The following is a 25,921-nucleotide window of genomic DNA, read 5'->3' as shown; positions in this document are numbered from 1 at the left end:
GCTTTGAAAGACAAACCGGACAAACTCCCTAGGCTGCTGTTGTTGTTACTGGTTTGGATGATGACCCACTTTTGAAAAACAAAAAAAGGTTGGTCAGAGTCTGTGGGCCTGGGAGTGGGTGTCTGAAGTGTGTCAGGAGGGCAGCTGTGCCGGGGAAAACAGACACCTGCATTAACAAGAGGCCGCCGATGTGATTCACCCCGTGACCATGACGCTCTGGGCCAGCTTCCCCTCGGCCTCTTCCGGAGGCAGGCTGCACCTCAAGAAGCAGTGGTGATTCTAAAGGTCATGAACCGGAGTCATGTTCGGGGCACAGAGTGAGTAGTTTCTGGAGGTCACAATTTTGAGGAAGTATCCAGGACTTTTATCACTATATCATTAAGTAGAATGATCTATGATCTTCCTTGCTCTTCCCGTCCTTGCCTGGTTTGGAAATCCAGGTTATACTGACCTCATCAAAGGAGTTGAAGTGTCTCCCTTTTTTCTGTTCTCTGCAATCATTTGGATAAGAGAGGGATTATCTGTTCTAGAGTATTTGGTAGGCTCACTTGTAAAACCACTTGGGCCTCATGTGCCTTCTTCCTGCTTTTTTGATGAGCACTTTAGTAATGACAGAGTTAATAATTTATTTAATAATTATGGGTCTATTCAGGTTTTCTGGCCATCCTTGAATTCATTTCAGTAAGTTGTATTTTTTTTTTTTTTTTTTTTTTTTTTAGGGAATTGACCATTTTATCCAGGGTTTCAAACTGAATGGCACAGAGTTAGTCACAGTATCTCAGGCTTAGAAGGATTCTATCCTTCCAGTAATAAGCAACAAACCAAGTCCATGAAGTGGCCCCTGCCCCCCTAAATCAGGGCATGTGTTTGTCAGGGATCACGGTTTTAGGAACTTCCTTATACTGCCTGCCAGGTAGAGGGGCAGTGGTGAAGAGCCCAGCTCCAGAGTTGAATTGCCTGGATTTCTCTTCTAGTTCTGACTTGGGCACATGTAGCTTTAGTTTCCTTCTCTGTAAAATGGGTAGAACGGCCATAGCTAGCTCTCAGGACCATGTGAGGATCACACAAAATACTTCATAAAGCCCAAGGCCTCAACATAGGGGAGTTCTCTAAAACTTTGAACTTAACTTCTAATTTCACAAGCTTTCAAATTAAGATTCTCATTCTCAACTGAAGGTCCAAAGCAAGATCACTCCTACTCTGTCCAGTACCACCAACTGATATTCACAACTACTGTGTGTCCTTTTCATCTCAACCCTCTTGGTGCTCATTAATCTAGAGCAGCGGATCTGCGAGTGAGATCCCTGGACCAGTGGCAGCATCTGGGAATGTTCTAGAAATGCAGATTCCTGAGCTCCACTGCACATCTACTGTATCAGACACTCTGGGGTTGGCATGACAGCCTTGTGTTGGGACACACCCTTCAGGGCATTCTGATACTGGCTCCATGTGTGACCGCCCTAAGTTCTTAAGAGCCACAGGGCACTACCCACGCTCCTGCTGAGTCCCGAGGTGCTTTTAGAGCATGCTTACTCCCCTACGATCAATGAAGGGCAAAACGATAATCACGCTGGGAGAAGAGTGGGAAGAGATAAACAAACATTACAGAAGTGAAAGCTGAGATCATTTTAAAAGATCAATGGAGAGAAATGGCAAATGTTGCCTGTTTGCATGGGGTGACTCATTCAATGATAGGAACCATTCTGAAAACACTGAATCAAGCAGCGTGTGAGCTGCAGTGCTGCGCAACAGGCAACAGCCGTCGGGATGCAAGGGAAAGGGTTCTCAAAATTCAAAGGAAAGCAAACATGGGGATATAGGCTCAGCATTGACACTGGAACCTCACTGGCTTCAGGACATTCGGAAAATGCTGGGCACCTGAGGGCTGTGCTTTGGCTCAGAGCGGAAAGCAGGCTCGCAGGGAGGGATGCTTCCACAGGTTAGAGGCTTAGAGGCTCGACTGAATCTGTAAAGTACTGATGCTTTGGCCCATTCAGACAGGAGACTGCTAACCAGTTCTCCTGAACCAGGCCACGAGAGAAGCCAGCTAACTCAATAGTTTTTCCATCCAGATGAAACTTACCTATTTTAGAGAAAAAAAGAGGGGAGAGAGAGAGAGAGAGAGAAAGAGAGAGAGAGAGATGCCTGGTGGAAAGTGCATCAATAAGAAGTGATGTCAAAGTTTTAAACCTTTGGAGGACAAATCACATCCCCACTTACAGGCTTAACATCTAAGGTGTAACTTTGGCTCCTACCGGCAAATGGATCCATGAGCCACTGCTGAGAAACTAAATACTTCCTCTGCAACGACTGTATAGTTAAAATTCAGCATTTAAAATGCATAACCCACACCCTGCCCCTGAGATCCGGATTCATTCGATTGGGGTGGAGCCCATTTTTAACAAGCTCCCCAAGGGATACCGAGGCAGATGGTTCCGGACCACAGAGCCATTTGTCATTACCAGAGGAGTCAGAATCGAGAGCAGTACTCAGTCGCTGCACACATTTCACAAACATTGCCGGGGAAAATTCAGGCTGAAACCAAAACACCACCCGCCTGAGCCCCAATTTAGCATTTGTTCCCACGGCATAGATCAGGGAAGTCAGCAGTAAATGAGTAACGTGTTACATAAGTTGCTTTTCTGTATGCAGAACCTCAATTCACCAACGAGAAGTTAAAATCATATAAAAAGCAACAGCCCACCCCCAAAACAAATGCTGGGAAAGCAAAGCCAGGATCTCCCCAGCCCCTTCTGCCAGGCAAAGACAATCCCTCCTCGGTGCTGCAAGCCCCACTGGCTCACCTGGTGCCCCAAGGACCCGGATCCTCTGGTGGAGGTGGGGGAAAGGTGGAGTTAGGAAGTGAGCAGGAACATGACATTTAGGTTTCCACGGGGGCATGGACACTGGCTTCATTGAGATTTTTCTCCAGCTGAGAACGTATGTAAAGCCATGTTTTACATGACTACACCTCTGACCCCTTGCTGGCAAGTTCTGGAGGACAAAACCCTCTGGAGTCCTATCTAAGAACCCCAAACCACTTTCTGTCTTTGGCAAGGATTCCCAGTCTTTTCCTTTCCCTGGTCACCCTAACACCTAGATAGTAAACTAATTCTAACTAGAAGGTTAAAGGCTGGGCAGCCTGGGTGGCTCAGTGGTTTAGCACCACCTTCAGCCCAGGGCCTGATCCTGGAGACCCAGGATCGAGTCCCACGTCGGGCTCCCTGCATGGAGCCTGCTTCTCCCTCTGCCTGTGTCTCTGCCCCTCTCTCTCTCTATCTCTCTGTGTCTCTCATGAATGAATAAATAAATAAAATCTTTAAAAATAATAATAATTCTAGAAGGTTAAAGGCTGACAGCGTTTGGACAATTTATCAGCCCAGTGACCACAGAGGATGTAAAAGTGGGCGTGGCAAAGCTTTACCATATATTTAACATACATGTTACCTCTTCCAATGAGCTGGCCTCAGGAACCTCTCAATACTGACCTGGAGACATCCATTCTCACTTTACTGGAGTGTAGATTATAAGTTTCAGAGGGAGAATCCTTACCTATCTTTTTATTGCTCCAAGCATCTAGCATGGTGACTAACCTTAGGCAGTACTTAAAAAAAAAAAAAGAAAAAAAAAAAGAAAAGAAAAAAGGCATTGATTTGACTTAAATTGACATCTGATGTGAGCCTTAATTGCCACCCCCATTTTGCCACACAGCACAGAGCTTCAAAATGCATTAGAGTCACCTGGGGTGCTTGTTAAAAACTCATCTTCTGGGCTCCACCCCAGACTTAGTAAGTCAGACTCTATGGGACTGTCATTTTTAACAAGGTGCCAGGTAAGACACATAAAGACATAAGACACATAAAGTTTGAGAGGGGCAGCTTGCGCCCTACAGGGGAATCTCAAAGACACCAGCACTTTGGAATGTCATTAAGCAGAAGAATCCTTTAAGAAGGCCCAAAACAGAACAAAGTAGAGGCAGATAGCTCCCTCCTATCTATCTAGGTATGTGCCCAAGTAGAGAACATTCAACATTGGAAAAAAATGAGGCCAAGAAGAGACCAGAGACAAGAAAGGTCCAGAGAAGCATATTCTGCAGTTAAGCCTAGGAGTTAACTTCTGATCCCAGCAGGTTCATCCTCACCTTTCCCTGCTGGTCACGAGGTACTATGCCCCATGGGCAGGTCATGGACCAGGGAGCATCAACAAGGCCCAAAGATGGAGAGCAATGGCTAGGAGCTCTGCCCCACTTTGGAAAGTCTGGCTTCTTTGCTTCACCCTACAGGCTGGTGGCTGAAGTCAGCAAACCGTCCCCCCTCATGCTGCTCCTCCTGCCCTTGGGCAGCCACATTTTGAGCAGGGCAGACAACTGCTACCAGCCAGGGTGCAGGAAATCACACCCAGGTTCCTAGCATACACACCCAAAGAGCCTAAGAAGTTCCCCTCACCAGCCATCCTCCCCAAGACAGGGAATCCCTCTCCCGCGGGCAGCTGTCACAGGAACGTCAACCATGGATGTTTATGCCAGGCCTCATTTACACAAGCCCACTCCTCCACGAGAGATGAATTTTTAAAACAAACAGCTTTTACATATGTTAGCAGGCAGAGTCATGTCAGCATCAGGGATCCCCAGACGGAAACGTGAGTCAATCTGGGGCAGACACTGCTAAATAAATCCTGTTTGGGTGAAATTCCTCTCTCTGGAGAAAGAGGAACCTCAAAGCAGATCGCTTAGATTCCCCGGCAAGATTCCCCAGACACCCCCATTCTCTGCAGCAGGGCATGCCCTGAGCACTGTGCACTCTGAAATCAGCTACGTTCTCCTGTGCATTTGCCTCGGTCACCCCCGTCCTGGGAGCTGTCTGTCCCACCTGCGTCCCACACCCCTACTCCCACACACACTGTGCTTCCAACCAGGGCATCAGATGTCCCTTCGCAGCTGAGCATGAGCTGTCCACGCTCATCCCAAAGCTTAGGGTTCTGGCAGCTAAAGGGAAAAATGCCACCACCGAGACACACAGGTAAATGTACCCGTATGCACAAAATGGGTACAGATGGCTAACCTGGAAGATCTGGGCCACAAAGCCTTTGTCAAGGAGTAATTTCACTATTAAGGAAATGTCAGGTTTGGGAGCTTTAATTACTTGGGTCATTGCCTCCTCTTTCCTTAACTTTGCCTATGGGGTCTTGGTAAAGGGGAGGAATTCTATAACCTTTACTGTGTTACTTCCAGGATGGAACAATTAGTGCAAACCGGGAGAATTACCATAAGATGTGGTCAGGGCAGCATTCAGGACCTCTACAGACATGAAGCCAGGTCATCCAGGCCAGCAACAGATGAGCCTCAAGAGGCTCCAGCTAAGATTGGGTTTAGAGAATTTCATGTCCAAACTGGGTCTGAGAAGAGGGGCAGATCCCACTTTTCTGGACTACACCATGAGGGGCTCAATGAGATGAAAAGCATGTTCTTCTCTGAGAAGTGCATGGTACCCTAGAGAGGCACTGGCCCTCAGGGGACATGAATCTCGGGTCCTGGTGGGTGAGGACCTTGATTGGCCCTCAGAACCAAGGCTCAAGAGTGGTAATCATGGCCACGGGTGTGTTCAAGTAGTCAGGAATATTCAGCCCATCACAGGTCTTGGCTGGAACATCAGTGGTTTGGCCTCCCCACATGCATAAGTGTCTGTACCCAGTGTGGGCCTATGACTAAGGCCACATGGCCCTAGGTGAGAGAGGTGGAAGGAGAATGATTACCCTAGCTAGGAGTCAGGGTTGTTGGGTAAAGGGTGGGGGGAATGTCATATGTAGTTCCCTAGGCTTCAGGAAGAGCTCCCAGCCACCATGGCAAGAAACAGACACAGAGGAGAAAGACAAGCCACATACCGAGCCCGTTCTCTGCCAGTGCTCCATGGTTAACACCACATTCGGTCAGGTCTTGCTCTCCTACATCATTCAAATCCAAGCCAGGCTGGTGGGACCCGTTTCCAAAGTGCCTCTCATCCTTCTCAGAGCCGGCGTCCCCATTCTCCATACCATTCTGAGCCTTTTTCAGCGGCATGATCTGCAAACCACTGGGGGTAGTCCTGTAAGACACCGTCTTGGTGGCCCTGTCACCTCCTGCAGGGGGCTTGCCTGAATATCCTTTTTTTGGCTTGGACAGGGAAGGGTTGATTCGCTTCCGTTTATGGGAAGTCCCTTTGCTCTTTCCAGACTCTGAAGGTCTGTGAGAGAGTTTCTCAACTGATGGGCCTCGGCCGTCACGTAGGAGCTTGGAGGCGCTGGTCTGCTTCCCTGACTTGATTCTTTTGTCCTTGGACACGTGCAACCCGTTGAATTCGTCAATAAACTCTTCACAGTGCAACAGATGGTGTTCTGGCTCCCACGTGTCCTCCGTGCTTCCGTAGCCTTTCCATCGGATAAGATACTCCCATTTCCCTTTCTTGTTCTTCCTCTTGTCTACAATCCTTTCGACCTGGGACACAAGATGAGAGAGTCAGAAAAGAGGGGGGAAAAAAGGGAGAGAGGAAAGGAATCAGTCCCAGGCAACAACAGCACAAAGCCCTCAGGATAGAAGCACACACCAGGCCATGGGGTGAGCCATTCAACAGGGGAAGCTGACACTTCCAGGAGTGTTCAAGAAGCCTGGTTTATTTTAGGACACCATTGAATGGAACCAAAGGCACTCGGCTGTTTCCCTTGACAACTGTGATGCCATGCCTGGCTGGTGGCATCTGCCTGTCCATCCAAGGCTTACTTTTGCTTGGAATCACAATACAAGCTTTTGCTAAAGATCTTTATTCTTTCCACTGCACCCAAGAAAAATCAGATATTTAAAGACCAATTTGGTATGGCTTTTTCACCCTTACTTATGCCAAATAACATATACTGAGCATTTACATGGTAGGCACTAGGCTAATGTATCCTTATTTATAATAATACAAATGCTTAGTCAAACTTATTGGTCAGGTACTAAATGCCTGGCATGGATGGTCCCATTTCATTTTCCCCATATGACGACAACCCAGTGCAGTAAGTATTCTTTCTATCCCCAGTCTACACTGAGGAAATGAGGCTTCCGGGAGATTAGGTCACTCAACCAAGTTCCACGCTGGTAAGGGCAGGGCTGGGATTTGAACACTTCTATCCCAAACTCGCTTTCTTAATCACTAGGCCAGACAACTCTCTCAATTACAAAAATCTTCCATACTGACCAAAATGACTAGAATAGACAAAGCCCTTCCCTGCCCCCACCCACAGTAAGCTCCCCCAGTCTACAATGCAGAGCTAATAGGTGAGACCTGAACCTCTCTCTGTCTGGTTCTAAAGCCATGTGCTACTATCTATGTGCCTTCAAAGGTATGAAAATCTCTTCTGTCTGCAAGTATTCTCATGGAAGAATGCAGTTAGAAAAAAAGCCAGTCCTGATGCTAATAACTGGTCAATCAAAAGAAAGAATATGTGAGGGTTCATTTATTATCTTTTCAACTTTGCCCTAGGTGTGAAATTCTTTAAATTAAAAAAACTCGCAATGCTTTACCCCCTAAAAAAGCTAAATGTCAACGGAAAAGTAAAACAATCTCATTCAAAAGTTCATTACATTTCAATGTCAACATAATGGAATTCTGACCCAATGAAATTAATGAGTGAGGAATATGCCCTTGAAATTCACAAAGAGAAAAACAAGGTAAGAAGGGAGTAGTGAATACAGGTATAGCTGATCATTTTTCAAGATGGGTAGCAAGTGAATGGGAGCCTGTTATATGACTGTTTATGTTTACATGTTTGAATTTTTATGTTCAAAATTTTCCACAAGTAAAAAAAAAAAAAAAAAAAAAGTTGAAAAGTGAGATTGTGTCCCAATGGTTGATGTATAACAGAAGCTATGCAAAGTAATTAAATGATTTTCACTGCTTTGCACTTAATAAATATGCAAATGTCTAGGCCATACTGCTTCTTCAGAGACAATTTAAATGGTTTCCTTAATTGATTTATCTACAATTAAATTGGCCTATTTCTATTAAAATTTCTTTCCTTACAAAATGCTCTCTGAACATCTGTTTTAGATTTATTACATAATTTTTAAATGTATCACACAAACTCTATAACAGTTTTAAAAAGTAAAACCATGCCAAACTAATCCAACTTCCCAATCTTTGGATCAAGGAATGGGGCTAGTTGAGTATTCATTTGTGATAATGCTTCAGAAAGTGAAGAGTGTTTCTGGAAGAGCCTGCAACTTTGCACATTTGGAGATCTTTGAAGGGGAAAACCCTCTGCAGGTTTACAGAGGAAGGAAAGTGAACAAGCACCCTGGCACTGCCTGAGATAGCATTCTCAAGAACACCAACCTAGGAGTATCAGGAGGAAGCCCTGATATATTTTAGGAGCTAAGGGATTTGTGTTGGCATGGAGGTCTCCAGCTTCAGAAAGCATATGGAGAAACTTTTTCCCCAGGAGAAACTTCTTCCCCAGGATGAAACAGAAAACCATGTTAGACAAACAGCCAACACAATGAATAAGTGAACAGGTGGATGAATAAATGGCTGCATTTGGGGATGGATGGATGGATGGATGGATGGATGGAGAAATGGATGGTTAATGATGGAGAGACACATGGGTGGAGACTGGGATAGGTGGGTGAATGGAAGGATGGATAAATGGACAGATGATTGGATTCATAGGTGAAAGGGAGGGTAAAGAGGTAAGTTCAGAAATGGATAGGTAGATGGATGGATGGATGAATGAATGGCACTCACTCACCAACAAAATGAACTTAGTATAAGTCTATGGAAAAAGACTATCTTGTTTATATCTCCTGGTAAGCCTTTTATTGTGTGTTCTTGAGCAAGTTTAATCTCTGTGGGCCTCATATGACTCATCAACCATGGGGGAACGAACAGCACCTACCTCACAGGGTAGTTGTGTAGAATATACAAATAAGTAGTTTTGCATTCCATAGTAAAGGTCACTTGCATATCCTCCTGTGAATACAAACCTTGGTAGGAACTAAAGACAGAATGTTTCTCCACCCTGAAGAATATAACACCCTAAGGATAATCAACTCCTCCCTGGGAAGAAGGGAGGGTCAACCTACTTACATAAGTCCTTCCAAGTATGGGAGACAGCCTTACTCAAGAAGCCTGGAGAGTCAGCAAGGGTGCAACATCTACACAGCTACTGAGAGCCACATATGGGTGGGGGGTTTGGTGTCTTCTACTTACTGGAGGATTGAGTCAGAATCACAAGTGGAAACAGAAAGGCTACTGCCACCATCTCTGGTCCCATCCACAAAGCCACCGGGTGGCTTGACAGCCATGTCTACTTAAATTAACCCAATACCAACAACAAATAATATTTTTAAAATTATTTTATTTATTTATTTAGAGGGCAAAAGCATGAATGGGGGGAGAGGCAGAGGGAGAAGGAGAGAAAGACTCTCAAGCAGACTCCACACTGAGCACAGAGCCCAACTCAGGGCTGGATCTCACCACCCTGAGATCATGACCTGAGCTGAAACCAAGTGTTAGATGCCAAACCAACTGAGCTACCCAGGTGCTCCCAACAACAAATGGTATTAACAGGATCATCCCTAATAGCCTGATGTGTGTGGGGGAAATTGTTGGCTCTGCCAGTTTCTATTCACATAACCTTGAGCAAGCTGCCCAATTTCTCTGGGCCTCAGTCTCCCCATCTGTAAAATGTGTTCACAAAGCCTATTTCTTTCAGGTTCACAAAATGAACTGCGTTTTCTGAAAGACCAAAATGCTCACAAGGAGCTCAGAGGACACCTGGCTCAGAATTCCCCATCATACTTGGAATCTGCAATCTCCTAGGACCTAATTTTCTTCTTTACATCCCTTATAGGTTTTACATCCCACTTTTCCTCCTCAGGAGACTCTAAACAGAATCAGAATTCTAATTTGTGCTGGTGATGATAAAAGCCCTACATTATTTAGTCTGCCATGCCCTAACACTCCACACCTGCTGAAAACACAGACCTGGGCCTCCAGGTTCCGGCAGCACCACTCCTGTGCACCACTCCCACCTTGCCTGCACAAGACCTCCTGCACTGTCAAAGTTCAGTCCCTCCAATGGAGACAGTCCTCGATTCTCTCCCCTTGTAATTACTGACAAACACAATCATTCAATATTAAAAACTCATGTGCTCATACCCACCCACCAGCTCCTTTCTTTAAAGATAAGCAATCTGAGACCTTGAACTGTTTCTCAGAGTTCAACCAAATCATTAACATTTACTCCCTGTGATCCCAGTCAGTATGAGACACTCTTCTACTGCAGGCAAGGGCAAGGAGCTTCCAGTGCAATTATTACCACTGCCACGATGACAAGCGGACGGCTGCCTCATTAGGAATAGTAATGATGATAATCACCCTTATTGGTACATGCTGTTCCAGGAACTGTGCTGAGCACTCAGGAGGTTTTAGACTTCACCTTCATACCCAAGCTGGCGGGGGGCATGACTCTCACCATTGAACAGGTGAGAAAGCTGAGGCTCAGAGAAGGTAGGTAACATTCTCTGGATCACAGAGTCAGTAGATGGCTAGCCAAGATTGGATGCCTGGCTCATCAGACTTCTCAGCAAGAGTCCTCAGCTTCCCAGCCACACCTCACCAGTGAGAAGCCATAAGGCTGGTGGGGGACACAGCCCTTAAATGAGCCAGCATGAAGTAGCATGTGGTGATAAATGATAGTGAAGAGGATGTAAGGCAGGAAATGGTGACAGAGGGAACAGGGCCACTCCAGATCCGAAGGTGGGAAAGCCTCCTCTGAGAAAGGTCAAGTTAAGCTAGCACCAAATGGGGGAGAGAGATCACTCCCCACTATCCTCTTCAGCCTTCCACTACCAAGCCAGTCAAATAACATCACTACCAACTCACACGCATCCAGCATTGACGAAGTGCCAGCCACTGCTGTATGTGATCCCTACAGATGAACTATATAGTATATATACGAACTCATTTAATCTTCAAAATAACCCAGCAAGGCAGGTCATTTTATTCTTTTTTAAACAGAGGATAAAGCTGAGGCACCAGAGGTTAAAGCCCTTGGCCAAGGCCCCTCCTCCAACAATCAGTGGAGAGCTAAGACTTGGCCCAAAGCATCTTGACTCCAGACCCCATACCATGCACTCTTGTCAAGTGAGCCCAACCTGGTTGAGGCTGACAGCGTATCCACAGCTTCAGGCACTTGCCCTCAGCTCTGTCAAGGTCACAGAAGACCTAAAGCACCTTTACGTGGCTTAGGAGTAGCCTTCTGGGCTGGACTCTCCTAAGTAGCCATGGGGGCCTCCCTCCCCTTCTGCTCCAATTCTCCATTGGTTCAAATGGAAACAGACTAATCATCACTCATATTTCTATCTCAGCTTTCCACCAAACAAAAACAGTACATGAAATTACAGTAGCTCAGAAACCCAGGGTTACCAAAGGTTTTCCAGACTCTTAAAGGAATGCCTCCCACACCAGATGGGACTGAATTGACGAACTTTGTGTTATAAAACATGATTGCCCTCTGAATGCCAAGAGCAAGAGCAAGAAAGAATAAAGGAAGAGGTCCATGCCTGCTGTGTGGCTATATACACACCAGACCAGCCATCCCTAGACATCTCCAGATTCTGGACCTCAAGTCCCACACCTGCAAGGACCTCTCTCTCTGCATCCTTTCCACATCCTGGGACAACTTCCTTGGGAGTAGAAAGGCACAGGGAATCCCATCATTACAACTTGGGGTATGAGGACCTCAGCAAGAATAAAGATAGGACAAGTCCTGGAAGCAACCAGATAGGTCTGTTTCAGGTTGGGAAGACTGATCATTTGAGATAATTTACTCAGAGAAGGCAATATCTCCCACTAAGTCCAGCAAAACTACACTAGAGAAATAGCTGCTGGACCAAGAAATTTGGCTCAGAGCCATGTAATTTAAGCCATCCTCCAGGTGAAAGTCTGACTGGGGAACTCAGTAGCATCCAAGTGATGAGGGACCAAGAGTAATTCCTACACCACTCTCCTGGAAAACACTGAACCACAGTACATGATCTCTTTGATGAAGAACACCTGGACAAAACCTGGCAACAATAACATCATTGCAGACACATTCATAAAAACTTCTAACGATTCAGAATATGATTATCCCTAAAAGTTCTCTGTAAAATCATAACTAAGAAAAGCACTACTACACGTTTTTACATAGTATTTGTGTCTTGTTTTCAAAGATGACAGAAAATACAACCTCTGTTTTTAGAAGAGATAGAAGGAAATGTAAATGATGAAACGAAACCAATAGGTTGAGCAGGAGACTGAACTGAAAGACTCATTTACATAAGAAAGGATGTAAGGAAACCAAAGGAAAAACACAAGCAAAGAAATAAAATTCCCACTGGAACCAAGACAGGACAAAATCAACACACAGAAAATCAAATCTGTGAGGGAGAAAACATACTTGAAAAGCTTCCCAAGGACACAGGAGTTTTTAAAGAAAACCTTAAGGAACATGAGAAACAGACCTCCAGAAGGGTCAACAGAGATCCAACCAAGGTAAGTCTGATAGGGAGAAAAAAACAAAATGGGACAAGAACACAAACAAGGTGTACCAGAAGAAATCTCTGTATCTTGAGTCTGTGGGTCAAATAAAGATCTCAGTGATAGAGGAGGCAGAGGTTGAAAATAAATTAACTTTATTTATCTTCTTACAAAATTTCTTTAAAAAAAAAAGATTTTTATTTATTTATTTGTGAGGGGGGGGAGCACAAATAGAAAGGAGGGGCAGAAGGAGAAGCAGACTCTCCGCTGAGCAAGGAGCCCAATGTGGAGCTTTATCCCAGAACCCTGGAATAATGCCTGGAGCAGAAGTCAGATGGTTAACCAAACGAACCACCCAGGGACCCCACAAAACTCACTAATTTCAAAAAATTAAACTTTCCACTTTCACACCCCAACACTCCTCTATCCATAATGGTAGGAAAAAAATAAGGCAGACTTCAGAGAACATTAAAATACCAGAATACGGGCAGCCCGGGTGGCTCAGCGGTTTAGCGCCACCTTCAGCCCAGGGCCTGATCCTGGAGACCCGGGATCGAGTTCTGCGTTGGGCTCCCTGCATGGAGCCTGCTTCTCCCTCTGCCTGTGTCTCTGCCTCTCTCTCTCTCTCCCTCTCTCTCTCTCTCCCTCTCCCTCCCTCCCTCTCTCTCTCTCTCTCTGTCTCTCATGAATAAATAAATAAATCTTTAAAAATATAAAAAATAAAATACCAAAATAAAAAATTGAAAAAAAATAATTATTGTAAACTTAAGAATTCCAAAACCAATGAAGTGGGCCTTCAGATGAAAAGGAAGGTGGAAGGCATCTCATGTGTTAAAGAACAAAATATATATAACTATCCATTTAAAAAAATGACCCTGAGGATACTGCAGAGCCAGAAAATAAGAAAGTATTTAAAAATTAAATACATAAGCCCCAAATGGTGGGAGAATGCCAAAAGGAACCAACTGAAAGAGCTCCCAGTCGCCAAAACTAGAATAATTTGAATAAGAAAATAAATAATGATAGTACCACATTTATAACCCAAAAAGTAAAATAAATATCCATGAGTTCATCTGATATAAATAAATGAATTACTTATCATAAGTTGTTTGCAGGCCAAATCTGGCCCAATGCCTGTTTTAAAAAGAAAGATTTATCAAAACATACTCATGCCCATTCATTTATGTATTATCTATGGGTGTTCCAAACCACAAAAGTAGGGGGAACTGTGTAACAGAGACTGCATGGCCCATAAAGTCTAAAATGTTTGCTATCTGGCTTATTACAGAAAAAGTTTGCTGACTCTGGAATAAATAAACAAATGGTGGAGAAAAGACCAATATTCCCTACAGAAGAATTCCAAATAATAAATGCAAAAGATTAAGGGAAACAGAAAACTCACTACTGGAATGCCACAGAAATAATTGCTATAGTCAACATCCAGAGATAAATGCTAAAATTAGTGGGCAAAATTTTAAAGATTAATCAGATATTTGTATAGCACCAAAGTATCCCACCAACAAACATATCAACTATCATGGTAGTTTTAACAGATGCCCATCAATTGATACCCCTCCTTTAGTGGGTGGAACTTAGTTTAGTTCCTCTCCTCTTGAGTGACCGGACTCAATAACTTCTTTCTAATGAATAGAGTATGTGCAGGGAGACAGTAACTACACAATGGAGAGCCCTGGCAAACACCAGTGATCAAGGCTATATCACCCATGATATCATGTCGATGCCACATATATTCTGACATAATTCATTTAAAAGGGCACTTCCCTCTGTGGTGTAACTCCTCAAACCCAATACTTCTTGAGAAAACATCAGACAAATTCAGACTGAGAAACAATCTACAGAACTCCTGACCGGTATTTTTGGAAAGTGTCAAGGTCATGTAATGCAAAGAAAATATGGAGATACTGTCTGGGATTAAAGGGGTATTGAGAAAGTAATGACCAGATGCAATGTGGTATCGATCCTGGAAAGGATATTCCTGAAATACTGGTGAAACCCTGATGAAGTCCACAGTTTAGTTCATAATGTAGCACCAATGTTAATTTCTTAGTTTTGATAAATAATCATGTTGTAAAATGTAAATAACTGTGAAAACTGGTTAAGAGGTATATAGGAACTCTTCATAATTCTTCTAAACAATCTTTATAATTCTTCTAAAAATCTGTAATTATTCCAAATGGTCTCTTTTAGATTTTATTTATTTTAAAGAGAGAGAGAGCACCCACAAGCCTGGGAGAGTGGCAGAAGGAGAGGGAGAAGCAGACTCCCTGCCACGGAGCTTAACCCCAGGACCCTGAGATCACAACCTGAGCCAAAAGCAGATGATTAATCAACTGAGCCACCCAGGCATCCCTCCAAATTTTTTTTTTAAGTATAAGTGTAACGTTTAGTACATACAATTGTATACTAAAAAAATAAAGTATCTGAATATTAACAACAATTATAAAACCTAACAATTTTAAGTACTCATATATTTATTTGCTTAGTGACAGAAATTAAAAGACTAAGCAAAGACAGGGCCACCTGGGTGACTCAGTCAGGTGGGCAACGAACTCTTGATTTAAGCTCAGCTCATGATATTGGGTTCATGGGATTGAGCCCTACAAAAGGCTCTGTGAAGCTAGAGGTCAGCTTGGGCTTCTCTCTCTTCCTCTCTCACTGCCCCGCCCCCCCATGCATGCATGCTCTCTCTTCTAAAAAGAATAGATGAAAAAAAAAAGAATAAGCAAAGATGTATCAGGCAGTACCACATTTTGTAAGAGTATCAAAATAAAATTGAGGAGCAAATTGCATTAAATAGAAAAGGATGATTTTCTTCATTAAAAATAGTCACTAATATATAATAGGCATGAAGTTTTCTGCAGCAAATAATAGATCAAAATTACTAAAATATTCAACAGAAAATTATAGAAGCAATTTGGGCTGAAGATTTAAACTCAATACTTTCAGATATGGAGAGATCAAGCAAATGGAAAACAGACATGTAAGATATATGAACAATATAAAAATGATGGTCATTCTAGTAAATATCACAGGTATTTGTATAAACAGAAACTTTCAATTTCATAATTTGTAAAGAAAAAATCTACAAAATTTAAAGAAAGCTACTTTTGGTACACTTATAAAAATTACTAAAATATCAGAGAAAAACTAATAAATGCTAAAAAGAAAATACTGTATGGACTGCGTTCTCTAAATGCAATGCTATAATACTAGATGAAAGAACAATTTAAAAATAAATCTCAACCACTATTACAAATGAAAATCCTCAGGACAATCAGATAAAGAGCTAAGGAAATTTATAATAATGATTTTTTGAAAAGTAAAAACTAAGTACACACATATTATCAAAGTAGTAGGATGCAGAAGGAAGGGAGGAAAGGAAGAAGGGAGAGATGGAGAGAGGGAGAGAGGAAGGGTAGGAGAGAAGGAGAGAGGGAGAGAGGAAGAGAGGGAGAGAAGAAGGGAGGTTGGGAGGAAAGAGTTCTAAATCGACCCTGACTAATCAGTAAAAGAAAAATCACCCTTGGGAAGTAAGATGAATGAATAAACATCAAAGTAGAAATTAATAAACTAGAAAACATACAAAAGCTGAACCTACTGACATTCAAAAACTAAATAGAAAGCAAAATGGCAGAGTAGGCAGTTCCAAAAGCCTGTCCCCCGCCCCTAACAGAAACATTGAAAAAAAAATTTTTTTTTATTCAGAACCAACTCTTTTAGTCTTCTGGAAAATAAAGTTTATAGCAACCATACAAACACTAAATCAAGAAAAAACACAAACATAGTAGGAAAGTTTTGCATTACTTTTGCTTGCCCTTGACCCTCCCACTCCCTAGCTCATCAGTAGCCTTGAATAAGGCAACCCCACATTCCCAGTGTAGGACCATGGTCCTTGATTCTGGAGAAAGCAGAGAAGACCTTATCCTCAAAGAACTGTGTTTGTTCTAACTGGTCTGTGGGCTACCTGAAAGATGGGCGCAAGCATTTCCTTTTGTTTTGCTATTCCTGAAACTTACTCAGGTTGGAAAAAATGGCTATGGAGAGTCATTCTTTCAAAACAATGTGAGGCAAATGAACAATCTGCTGCCAAGTAGGGCAAAAGAGTGCTGTTGAGAAAAACAATAGATGCATAGAAAGCCTGGGAGGAAAAGCTAGAGAGTTTCTTCAGAAAATTAAAGCATTAAAAAAATGCCCATGTATACTGGAAATTTAGAAAGCTAAGCACTTGCCCTGGGCAGAATGCATGTTTGGAAAAGACCTGAGACAGCCCTACACTTTCCACTTCTGACGGATCTCTAAGCTTAGATCAAGGACAAGTGACAACTAAGGCAGTTGTAAATGGCCTGGCTAAGCACTGAAGGAATGTCCCAATAGAATTAATGTAGGAGAATCAGTCTTTCTCTCCTTCAGTCTTTCTTTCTCTTTCTCTCTTTCTGTTCTTTATTTCTATATTTATTTCTCCTGGAATACAAGGAAATCTGTCACAACTAGCTTAACACAAGCTAAAGGAACAGAGACTTCAGCAACCACACATGACAAAGAATACAGACTTTACAAAAAGAGCTCAGAGAAGTCTCTAAACAAACAGCAAGACCCAAAACAAGAAACAAAAACAAACCCTGAGAAGGGGTAGGAGTCTGATTTCCAAAGTTACCACAGACATTCTAACTGCTCAGTTTTCAACAAAAAAGCTATGAAACATTAAAATAAACAGTAAAGGGGTGTGCCTGGGTGGCTCAGTCAGTTAAGTGGCTGGCTTTGGCTCAGGTCATTGATCCCAGGGTCCTGGGATTTAGCCCGATGTTCAGCTCCCTGCACAGCAGGGAGTCTGATTCTCCCTCTCCCTCTGCCTGTCCTCCCCTGCTTGTGTGCTCTCTTGTGTGTCCTCTGCTGTCTCAAATAAAATATTTAAAAATATAAAAAAAATAAAATAAACAGGAAATATGGCCCATCAACAGAAGAAATTAACAGAAACTACCCAAAGAAGGACAGACATTGGACTTGGCAGACTTCAAATCAACTGTCTTAAATATGCTCGAGGAAGTAGATGAAACCATGGACAAAGAGGTGAAGCCAAGGTAACAATGTCTCAACAAATAGAAAACATCAACAGAGATTTTAAAATCATAAAAAAGTACCATACAGAAATTTGAGAAGTGAAAAGTACAATAACTTAAATGAAAATTTTACCACAGAGTTTCAGTAGAAGATTTATAAAGGCAGAAGGAAAAAACAGCGAACTTGAAGACAGCTAAATTGAAATTATCCAGTCTGAGCAGAAAGAAAAACAAATGAAAAAATAAATAAATAAACACAGATCTATAAGACTCCATCAAAGGTAATAGCATACACACAATGGGTGTTCGAGAAAGAGAGGAGGAAAAGAATGGGGCAGAAACAATATGTGAAGAAATAAGAGCCAAAAATTTCCAAATTTTATGAAATATGTAAGTCTATACATTCAAGAAGCTCACCAAATTCCACATAGGATAATCTCAAAGAGATCTACAAAAGACACATTAGAATCAGCCAACAACAAATTCAAAGAGAGTCTTAAAAGCAGCAAGACAGTAATGACACCTCATGTACAAAAGATCCTCAATAAGATTAAGTCAATTTATCATCAGGAGTGATGGAGGCCAGAAGGCAGAAGAATCACATATTAAAGTGCTGAAAGAAAAAATGTCCATCAAGAATTTTACATCTGGCAAAGCTACCCTTCAAAAATGAAGGAAAAATTATGATATTCCCAGATAAACAAAAACTGAGGTAATAATATCACTAGTAGACTTGTCCTAAAAGATACGATAATGAGAATCCTTTAGAATAAAATTAAAGGATAGCAGATATCAAATTGAAGCAATATGAAGATATACCAAACTCTAGAAAAGATAACCAATAAGTAAATATAAAAGCCAGCATTATTGTATTTTTCATTTGCAACTTTTTGTTTCCTTTATGACTTAAGATAAACACATTAAGCAATAATCATATATGTATGTTAATGGGTACATATATATATAAGGATATAGTTAGTGACAATAACAAAAAAGAGGGAAGCAGCTGCATATAGGCAGTTTTGCTATGATATTGAATCTAACTAATATCAAAACTTACAATGTTAATGGTAAAATCCATAGTACACTAAGAAAGTATCCAAATAATCTGCAGTAAATGACAAGGGAATCAAAACATTATATTACAAAAACTGATCCTTGAAACAAGAGAACAGATGAATGATTAATCCCACTGAAGAAGAAATAGAGCAAATACAAATAAAATCAATCAGAAATGAAATGAGAATATAACAGATGTAAATTAAATGTGTACAATACCATGTACTCTAACATGATGAGAAGTTTGGAATACTGAATAAAATGCATATTATAAAATATACACATTAGCAAAAATGACTCAGAAGAAGCTGAAATTGGAAAGAAATACAGATACAGTTACTAAAATTAAATATCTGAACAGAATTATAACTATAGGAAAAAATGAGTAGTTACTAAAGAATTTCCTAAGAAAAAGTCTACCCAAGAATCATTCAGATATTTAAGATACAGGTAGTTCTAATAGTATAGATATTATTTTAGTGCATAGAGAAAAAAATGGAAAGCTTCCAAATCCACTAAACAAATTTAGCATTGCCTCTGTGAAAAATCTTGAAGAGGGCATGACAATAAAATCTATGTAACAATTCCACTGATCAATCTGATATAAATGTCTTAAATGGAACTAGAAAAGAGAAAGAAATAATATATTTAAAGAGTAAAATAAAAAAAAAAATAAAAAAATAAAGAGTAAAATATCTTGAAGTTACAGACGGTTAAATTTTGAAAGTACTAATGTAAATTTCACAATAATTGGTAAAAGAAGGTAAACTGACATGCTCTTAATAGACACATTAACAATCAATTACCCAAATTTTAAATTCATTCCAGACCATATCCCCCTGCAAAAGACCAAAAATATATATGACAAGGAAAAGCTATATTAAATTAACAGTTTGAATTAATGTTAATAGTAAAATATAATAGGCACTCCCACTGAAGTCAAGATAAAAGCAAAGATATATACAATGATTTCATTATTAAACTATTTGGGGTAAAAGAACAGCACAAGAAAATATTAAGTAGGAAAAGAAAAGAGTCAAAATTATCATTATTTGTAGACAATATGATTACTTAGCTTCTATGTCTAGAAAATGTGATAGAAAAAATTTGACTTGACCAGAACTTACAAAGTATAGCAAATAATTTAGTATAAAATAAACATGAATAATTCATTATCAACTTTGTTTTAGAATGAAACTACACATTCTCTTCAAATATCCATTAAGTATCTATAAAAATAAGTATATATTATATTGCAAGGAAAATCTCAATACACTAGAAAAATGGAACAGAAATCACACAGTCCATAATTTTTAATTCATTCTAATAAAATCCTGAATCAACAACAAAAATACAACAGAGAAGAAAAACCTATGGACTAGTCTTCCAGTTTCTGGATTGGTATACTCAACATAGCTAAGGGAAAAAAATCAGAAAATTTGAAGGTAGATCAATAGAAATTAGCCAAACTGAAACTCAAACTTAAAAAGTAGAGGGGGAAGAAGGTATCTAAGATCTGTTGAATGAAACCAAGTACTCTGACATACATATCACTGGAATCCCAAAGGGAGAAGAAAGGGAGAATGGGCAGAAGAACTATTTGAAATATGAATATCCAGAAATGTTAAAATTAATGATAGTTCTAAACCACTAATCCTGAGTTCAGAAAACACAGAAAAGGATAAATGCTCCCTCCATTAAAAGAACATGATATAATACAATATACCAAGTCATGATACTGAAACTGCAGGAAACAAAATAGAGAATATCTTGCCATCAAAGAAAAAGGACACATTTCATAGCAAGGAACAAAAATAAGAATTGCATCAGACTTCTTATAAAAAATCATGCATGACAAAACAGATAAACAGTATCTACAAAGTGATAAAAAGATTGTTAATCAACAACTTGGTATCCAGCAAAAATATCTTTCACAAACGAAAAAGAAAGATTTCTCAGACAAAAACTAATGGACTTCATCACCAGCACACCTACTCTATACAGAATGTCGAAGGAAATACTTAAGATGAAGAAATATGACACCAGACAGAAACTTGGATCTGTGCAAATAAAGAACACTGAGAATGGAATAAATGAAGGTAAAAATAAAAATTTTTCATTACCTTAAATTGCTCTAAAGTTAAATGAGTGTCTTAAGTGAAAAGAGCAACAACATACTGTATGTTCATGGCATATGTAAAAGTAACACATAAGATGACAATAAGAAAGAGAAATGGGAGAAAAATGGGAATATATCACAAGATCATCAAACTACATATGAAACAGTGTATGTTATATGTAGGTAAACTGTGTAAAGATATATCACAAAGTTTTAGGGCAATTACTTTAAAAAATAAACTGGAGGTATAAATAATTGTGAAGATTAAAAAGCATCATGAGACATGCTAAGCTTTAAAAAATTTTAACTCACAAGAGTGCAGAAAAAGCAGAAAAAAATGAAACAAAGAACTGATAGGGCAAATAAAAAAAGCTGGCAAGATGCAAAATTGTAATACAATTACATAAATAATTACATTCATGTAAATGGCATAAACATCAAATTTAAAGGACTCATAAGGTCAAACTTGATGAAAAAGCAAGACTCCACTATATGTTGTTTTAAGTAATCTACTTTCAATATAAAGCCATAGCCAATAATGAAAAGAAAGCTTGACAAAGTAGAGTTCAAACCAAAGAATACTACTAAAGAAAAACAGGAACATAACAATACAAGAGGCATTTCTCTAAGAATATATAACAGTCCAAATGTTTATGCACTTAACTAACTTACAAATATATGAAGTAAAAACTGCATGACCTGGAGGGAGTATTAGAAAAAATACACAACTATGGTGGAGACGTCAACATTACTCTCAGTAATGAACAGAAGAAGAAAATATAAAATCAATAAGGATACAAAATACCTTAAAAACACTACGAATCAATTTACCTAATGGACATTTCAAGAATACCTTACACAGAAAAAGCAGCATGTATGTTCCTTGCAAGGGCACATGGAACACTTATCACAGTCGGGGTCATAAAACACACCATGGAAAGTTCAGAATAGACATCATCAAAACTGTGTCCTCTGATTGTAACAACATTAAACTACAAATTAACAAAAATATATTTGGAAATCTCATCCTTAATATTTGGAAATTAAACAACACACTTCTAAATTAACCCGTGGGTCAAAGAAGTCTCCAGGAAAATTTAAAAATTTGTAAACCAAATGATAGTGAAATGAATGCATCATATCAAAGCTTGCAAGAGGCAAGTAAAACAGTATACAGAGGGAAATTTATAGCATTCTATGCTTATCGAAGAAATGAAGGGAGGTCTAAGCTTCCACCTTAAATAAACAACAAAGAGCAAATTAAACTCAAAGCTAGCAGAAAGAAGAAAATTAAAAAGGAATAGAAATAAATGAAATTAAAAACAGTAAAATTATAGAGAATATCAATTAAATCAAAAGTGGTCCTTTGAAAGCATTATAAAATTAAACTCCTAGTCAGATTTAGCATAAATTAAAAAAAAAAGAAAATACAAATTACCTATAATGGGAATGAAAGAGTGAATGGACACCCACAGAGACCCAAAGATACACATGTAGGTCCTATGACCCATTGTTCCCATGGGACTGGGGAGACAGAGATGAATAGGTGAAACATAGAGGATGTTTAGGGTAGTGAAACTGCTCTGTATTATAATGATGGACACATGTCATTATACAACTGTCCACGCCCATAGTACTACAACACCAAGAGCAGCCCTAATGTAAACAAAAGACTTTGAATAATAATGAGCTCATCAATTTAAAAAAAGACAAATGACAGATCAATGAAATATTGACATTTATAACAAAGTGTTGTCTAGACTGTTAAAAAAAACCTTTCAAATCAATAAAAAGAAATAAAATCCAATAAAAATGGCAAAAAAAAACCCAGATAAAAATTCGAAGATTTAAAAATGGTCACAACTCATTAAAAGGCAAGGTCAATCTCATCCTTCATCAGGAAAAGTGAAAACCATAAAATGAGGAAGACAGGCAGAAATAAGGTTGATCGTATACTTTGGCAAGGGTGTGGGGAAAAGGACAGCCACAGTGCCCTTGGTCAGAGTATAAACAGGTATCCCCTTTAAGGAGGGTAATTTAATCAACACCTACAAAAATTTTAAATGCACATTTAACAGACATCTTAAAAATTTGAAATGCCCCCTGCCACACACCTGGTATATAATCACATCACACTAGTTCAGGCCAAGGGATCCTGAGCAGAAGAAATGTCTGTCCTCTCTGAACAGAAACACTTCACTCCCATGGACGCCTGGGTGGCTCAGTGGTTGACTGTCTGCATTCGGCTCAGGGTGTGATCCTGGGGTCCCGGGATCCCTGCAGTGAGCCTGCTTCTCCCTCTCCCTGTGTCTCTGCCTCTCTCTCTGTGTCTCTCATGAATAAATAAATAAAATCTTAAAAAAAAAAAAAAAGAAAGAAAGAAACATTTCACTTTCTGCTCTCTCTCTTCCACACTAGTAACCAAGTAAGCTATGAGCTGCTTTTGGTGGCAGCTACAGGACAATTGAGCCTCCAAGATAGACCTGGGCTCCTGAGGGACTGGGTAGAGCTGAATGCCCCACCAACCTTCCCTGCCCCACCGACCTTCCCTGCTGGTACCCTGCCAGTACAGCAGGGGTGAGAAATAAATCTTTGTTGGACACCTGCACCCCGATGTTTATAGCAGCTATGTCCACAATAGCCCAACTGTGGAAGGAGCCTCGGTGTCCACCGAAAGCTGAATGGATAAAGATGTGGTCTATGTATACAATGGAATATTACTCAGCCATTAGAAACAACAAATACTCATCATTTGCTTCGACATGGATGGACCTGGAGGGTATTATGCTGAGTGAAATAAGTCAATCAGAAAAGGACAAACATTATATGGTCTCATTCATTTGGGAATATAAAAATTAGTGGAAGGGAATAAAGGGAAAGGAGAGAAAATGAGTGAAAATATCAGTGAGGGTGACAAAACATGAGAGACACCTAACTCTAGGAAATGAACAAGGGGTAGTGGAAGGGGAGGTTGGGGTGACCGGGTGATGGGCAATGAGGGGGGGCACTTGGCGGGATGAGCACTGGGTGTTATGCTATGTTGGCAAATTGAACTCCAATAAAAATAATAAAAATAATAAAAAATTAAAAAAAAATTAAAAATCTTTGTTGTATTTAGTCATTGGCAATAAAAACCTGCACAAACCCTTGAAGCAGCAATTTGGATTCTGGGCCTCCAATTCTGGGAAAAGAAAGAGATATAAGCTATAGGTAACTATCTATCAGAATGGTTAAAAAAATTAAAATAGAGTCATATGCTTTGACATAATAGTAGGATCCCACTTATGTTAAAATATGCATATGCAAATGGAAAGGTCTAGAATAATCCACTGTTAATTGTCTGTAACTACTGTCTAATTATTAACAACGGTTGGCTCTCAGGCAAGGAGGGGGGATGGGGGAAGAGGCACTAAGGAGGTCTTTCATTTTTATTCAATATTCTTCTGTATTGTTTAACTTTTCTCAATTACAAGCTTCTTATATAGCATGGGTGACATTCAAATCAATAAAAAATTTTTTTTGTAAAAATTTTATTTATTCATGACAGAGAGAGAGAGAGAGAGAGAGAGAGAGGCAGAGACACAGGCAGAGGGAGAAGCAGGGAGCCTGATGTGGGACTCGATCCCGGGTCTCCAGGATCATACCCCGGACTGAAGGCGGCGCCAAACCACTGAGCCATCGGGGCTGCCCAATAAAAATATTTTTTAATTAATGCATTTCCCATACAACTTAAATGACCACTGAGAAGACATAATGGGAGGCATGAACATATTCCAAAAAAGGCAACCAAAAAGATTAAAATAGTGAAGCTTAACTTGAACAAGAAATATTGAGAAACTAGAAGAAGAAAAGCCACAAAATCTGGCAGAGATATTTTAAAAGACTCAAATGAATGGAGCAGTATGTACAGCGTGTTTGGATAGAAAGTCCCCATATATTAAAGGTGTCAGATTGCAACAAAATGATCGATAAATATAATGCAGTTACAATCAAAATCCCAATGGGTCCCATTTTCAGAACTACACAAAATGATTCTCAAGTACCTCTGGGAGAATTAAACAAAAATAGTGGAGAAGTTTTGAAAAAGAAGGATAATGAGGAGGCACTGACACAATTACATAATAAAACACAATATAAAGCCACAACCATTGTCAGCACAGTATTGGGGCAGAGGGAAGAGAATCAGGTGAGCAACAGAAAAGACCCAGAAATATCCCTTAGTAAATAGATCTGTTTTTTTTTTTTTTTTTTTTTAAGTAGCATCAAAAATCAGTGCCAAGTGGAAGAATTCTTGGATAAGTGGCACTGGAGCAATTAAATAGGGACAGGGTGGAAAACACATCTTCACTTCACAATAGAGGGATCAGAGTGTGGGGTTTGTTTAAAAATTAATTCCAGGTAGTTTCAAGAGTCGGCAAGTTGAAATGCGCGCACACACACACACACACACACACACACACACATACCCCACCACACACAAAACCAAGAAATCTGAGGAGGGGGGAGAAAATAGGTAAATAGCCATCTGATTTTTAGTTGCAAAATAACCTACGTCACTCAGAAAAAAAAAATTGTATTTAAAAATAACCAAATCAAATGGCACATAGTAAAATGGAAAAAAGGCAAATGTCAGACAAAGCCTAATTAATCAACGTATAAGGATGTCAGGAATATCATTAAGAGAAGTACATAAATGAGCAGACAGGAAAAAACTATTCATAGAATACAAAAATGGCTACGAAATATGTAAAAAAAAAACCGTTTTATCTCATAAAAGAACAAAGAAATATAAACAAAAACAAGAATGAGGTTCTGGTGTTTAATCCATCCAATTAAAAATGATTTCTTTGAAAATCAACAATGCATAATGCTGAAAAGGGAAAGGTGAGAGGGGCACTCGATACACCGCTGTGAAGTGGCACAACTTTCAGAAGGGAATTTCATGGTATGTATTAAGAGCCTTTAACAGTCCCCTATGCTTTGACCTAGCAAGGTCTCCTCAAGGACTCCAAAAACTTGACCAAGCATCATGCATGTTTAGTGCAGCATTACACGGAAATGCGCTAAAACTTAACTTCCTAACAAACAAGTTAAAAGAAAGCATGCACACTTTAAGAATTCTCTCTACAAAT

General features: G+C 40.0%; 1 protein-coding gene across 2 annotated transcripts in view; it reads right to left on the bottom strand.

The window, feature by feature from the left end:
- Nucleotides 1-25,921, bottom strand: part of CDYL2 (chromodomain Y like 2) — a 195,068-nt gene that overhangs the window by 46,368 nt on the left and 122,779 nt on the right. For both annotated transcript variants that reach the window (XM_038538228.1, XM_038538227.1), the window contains exon 2: nt 5,881-6,469. In XM_038538228.1, the coding sequence (XP_038394156.1) occupies nt 5,881-6,469 (589 nt within the window). The remainder of the gene's footprint in view (nt 1-5,880; nt 6,470-25,921) is intronic.

Source organism: Canis lupus, chromosome 5 (genome assembly GCF_011100685.1).
Source record: "Canis lupus familiaris isolate Mischka breed German Shepherd chromosome 5, alternate assembly UU_Cfam_GSD_1.0, whole genome shotgun sequence".
NCBI lineage: Eukaryota > Metazoa > Chordata > Mammalia > Carnivora > Canidae > Canis > Canis lupus.
The sequence above is the reverse complement of the archived record's forward strand: the minus strand, read 5'-3'. Positions and strand labels throughout refer to the sequence as shown.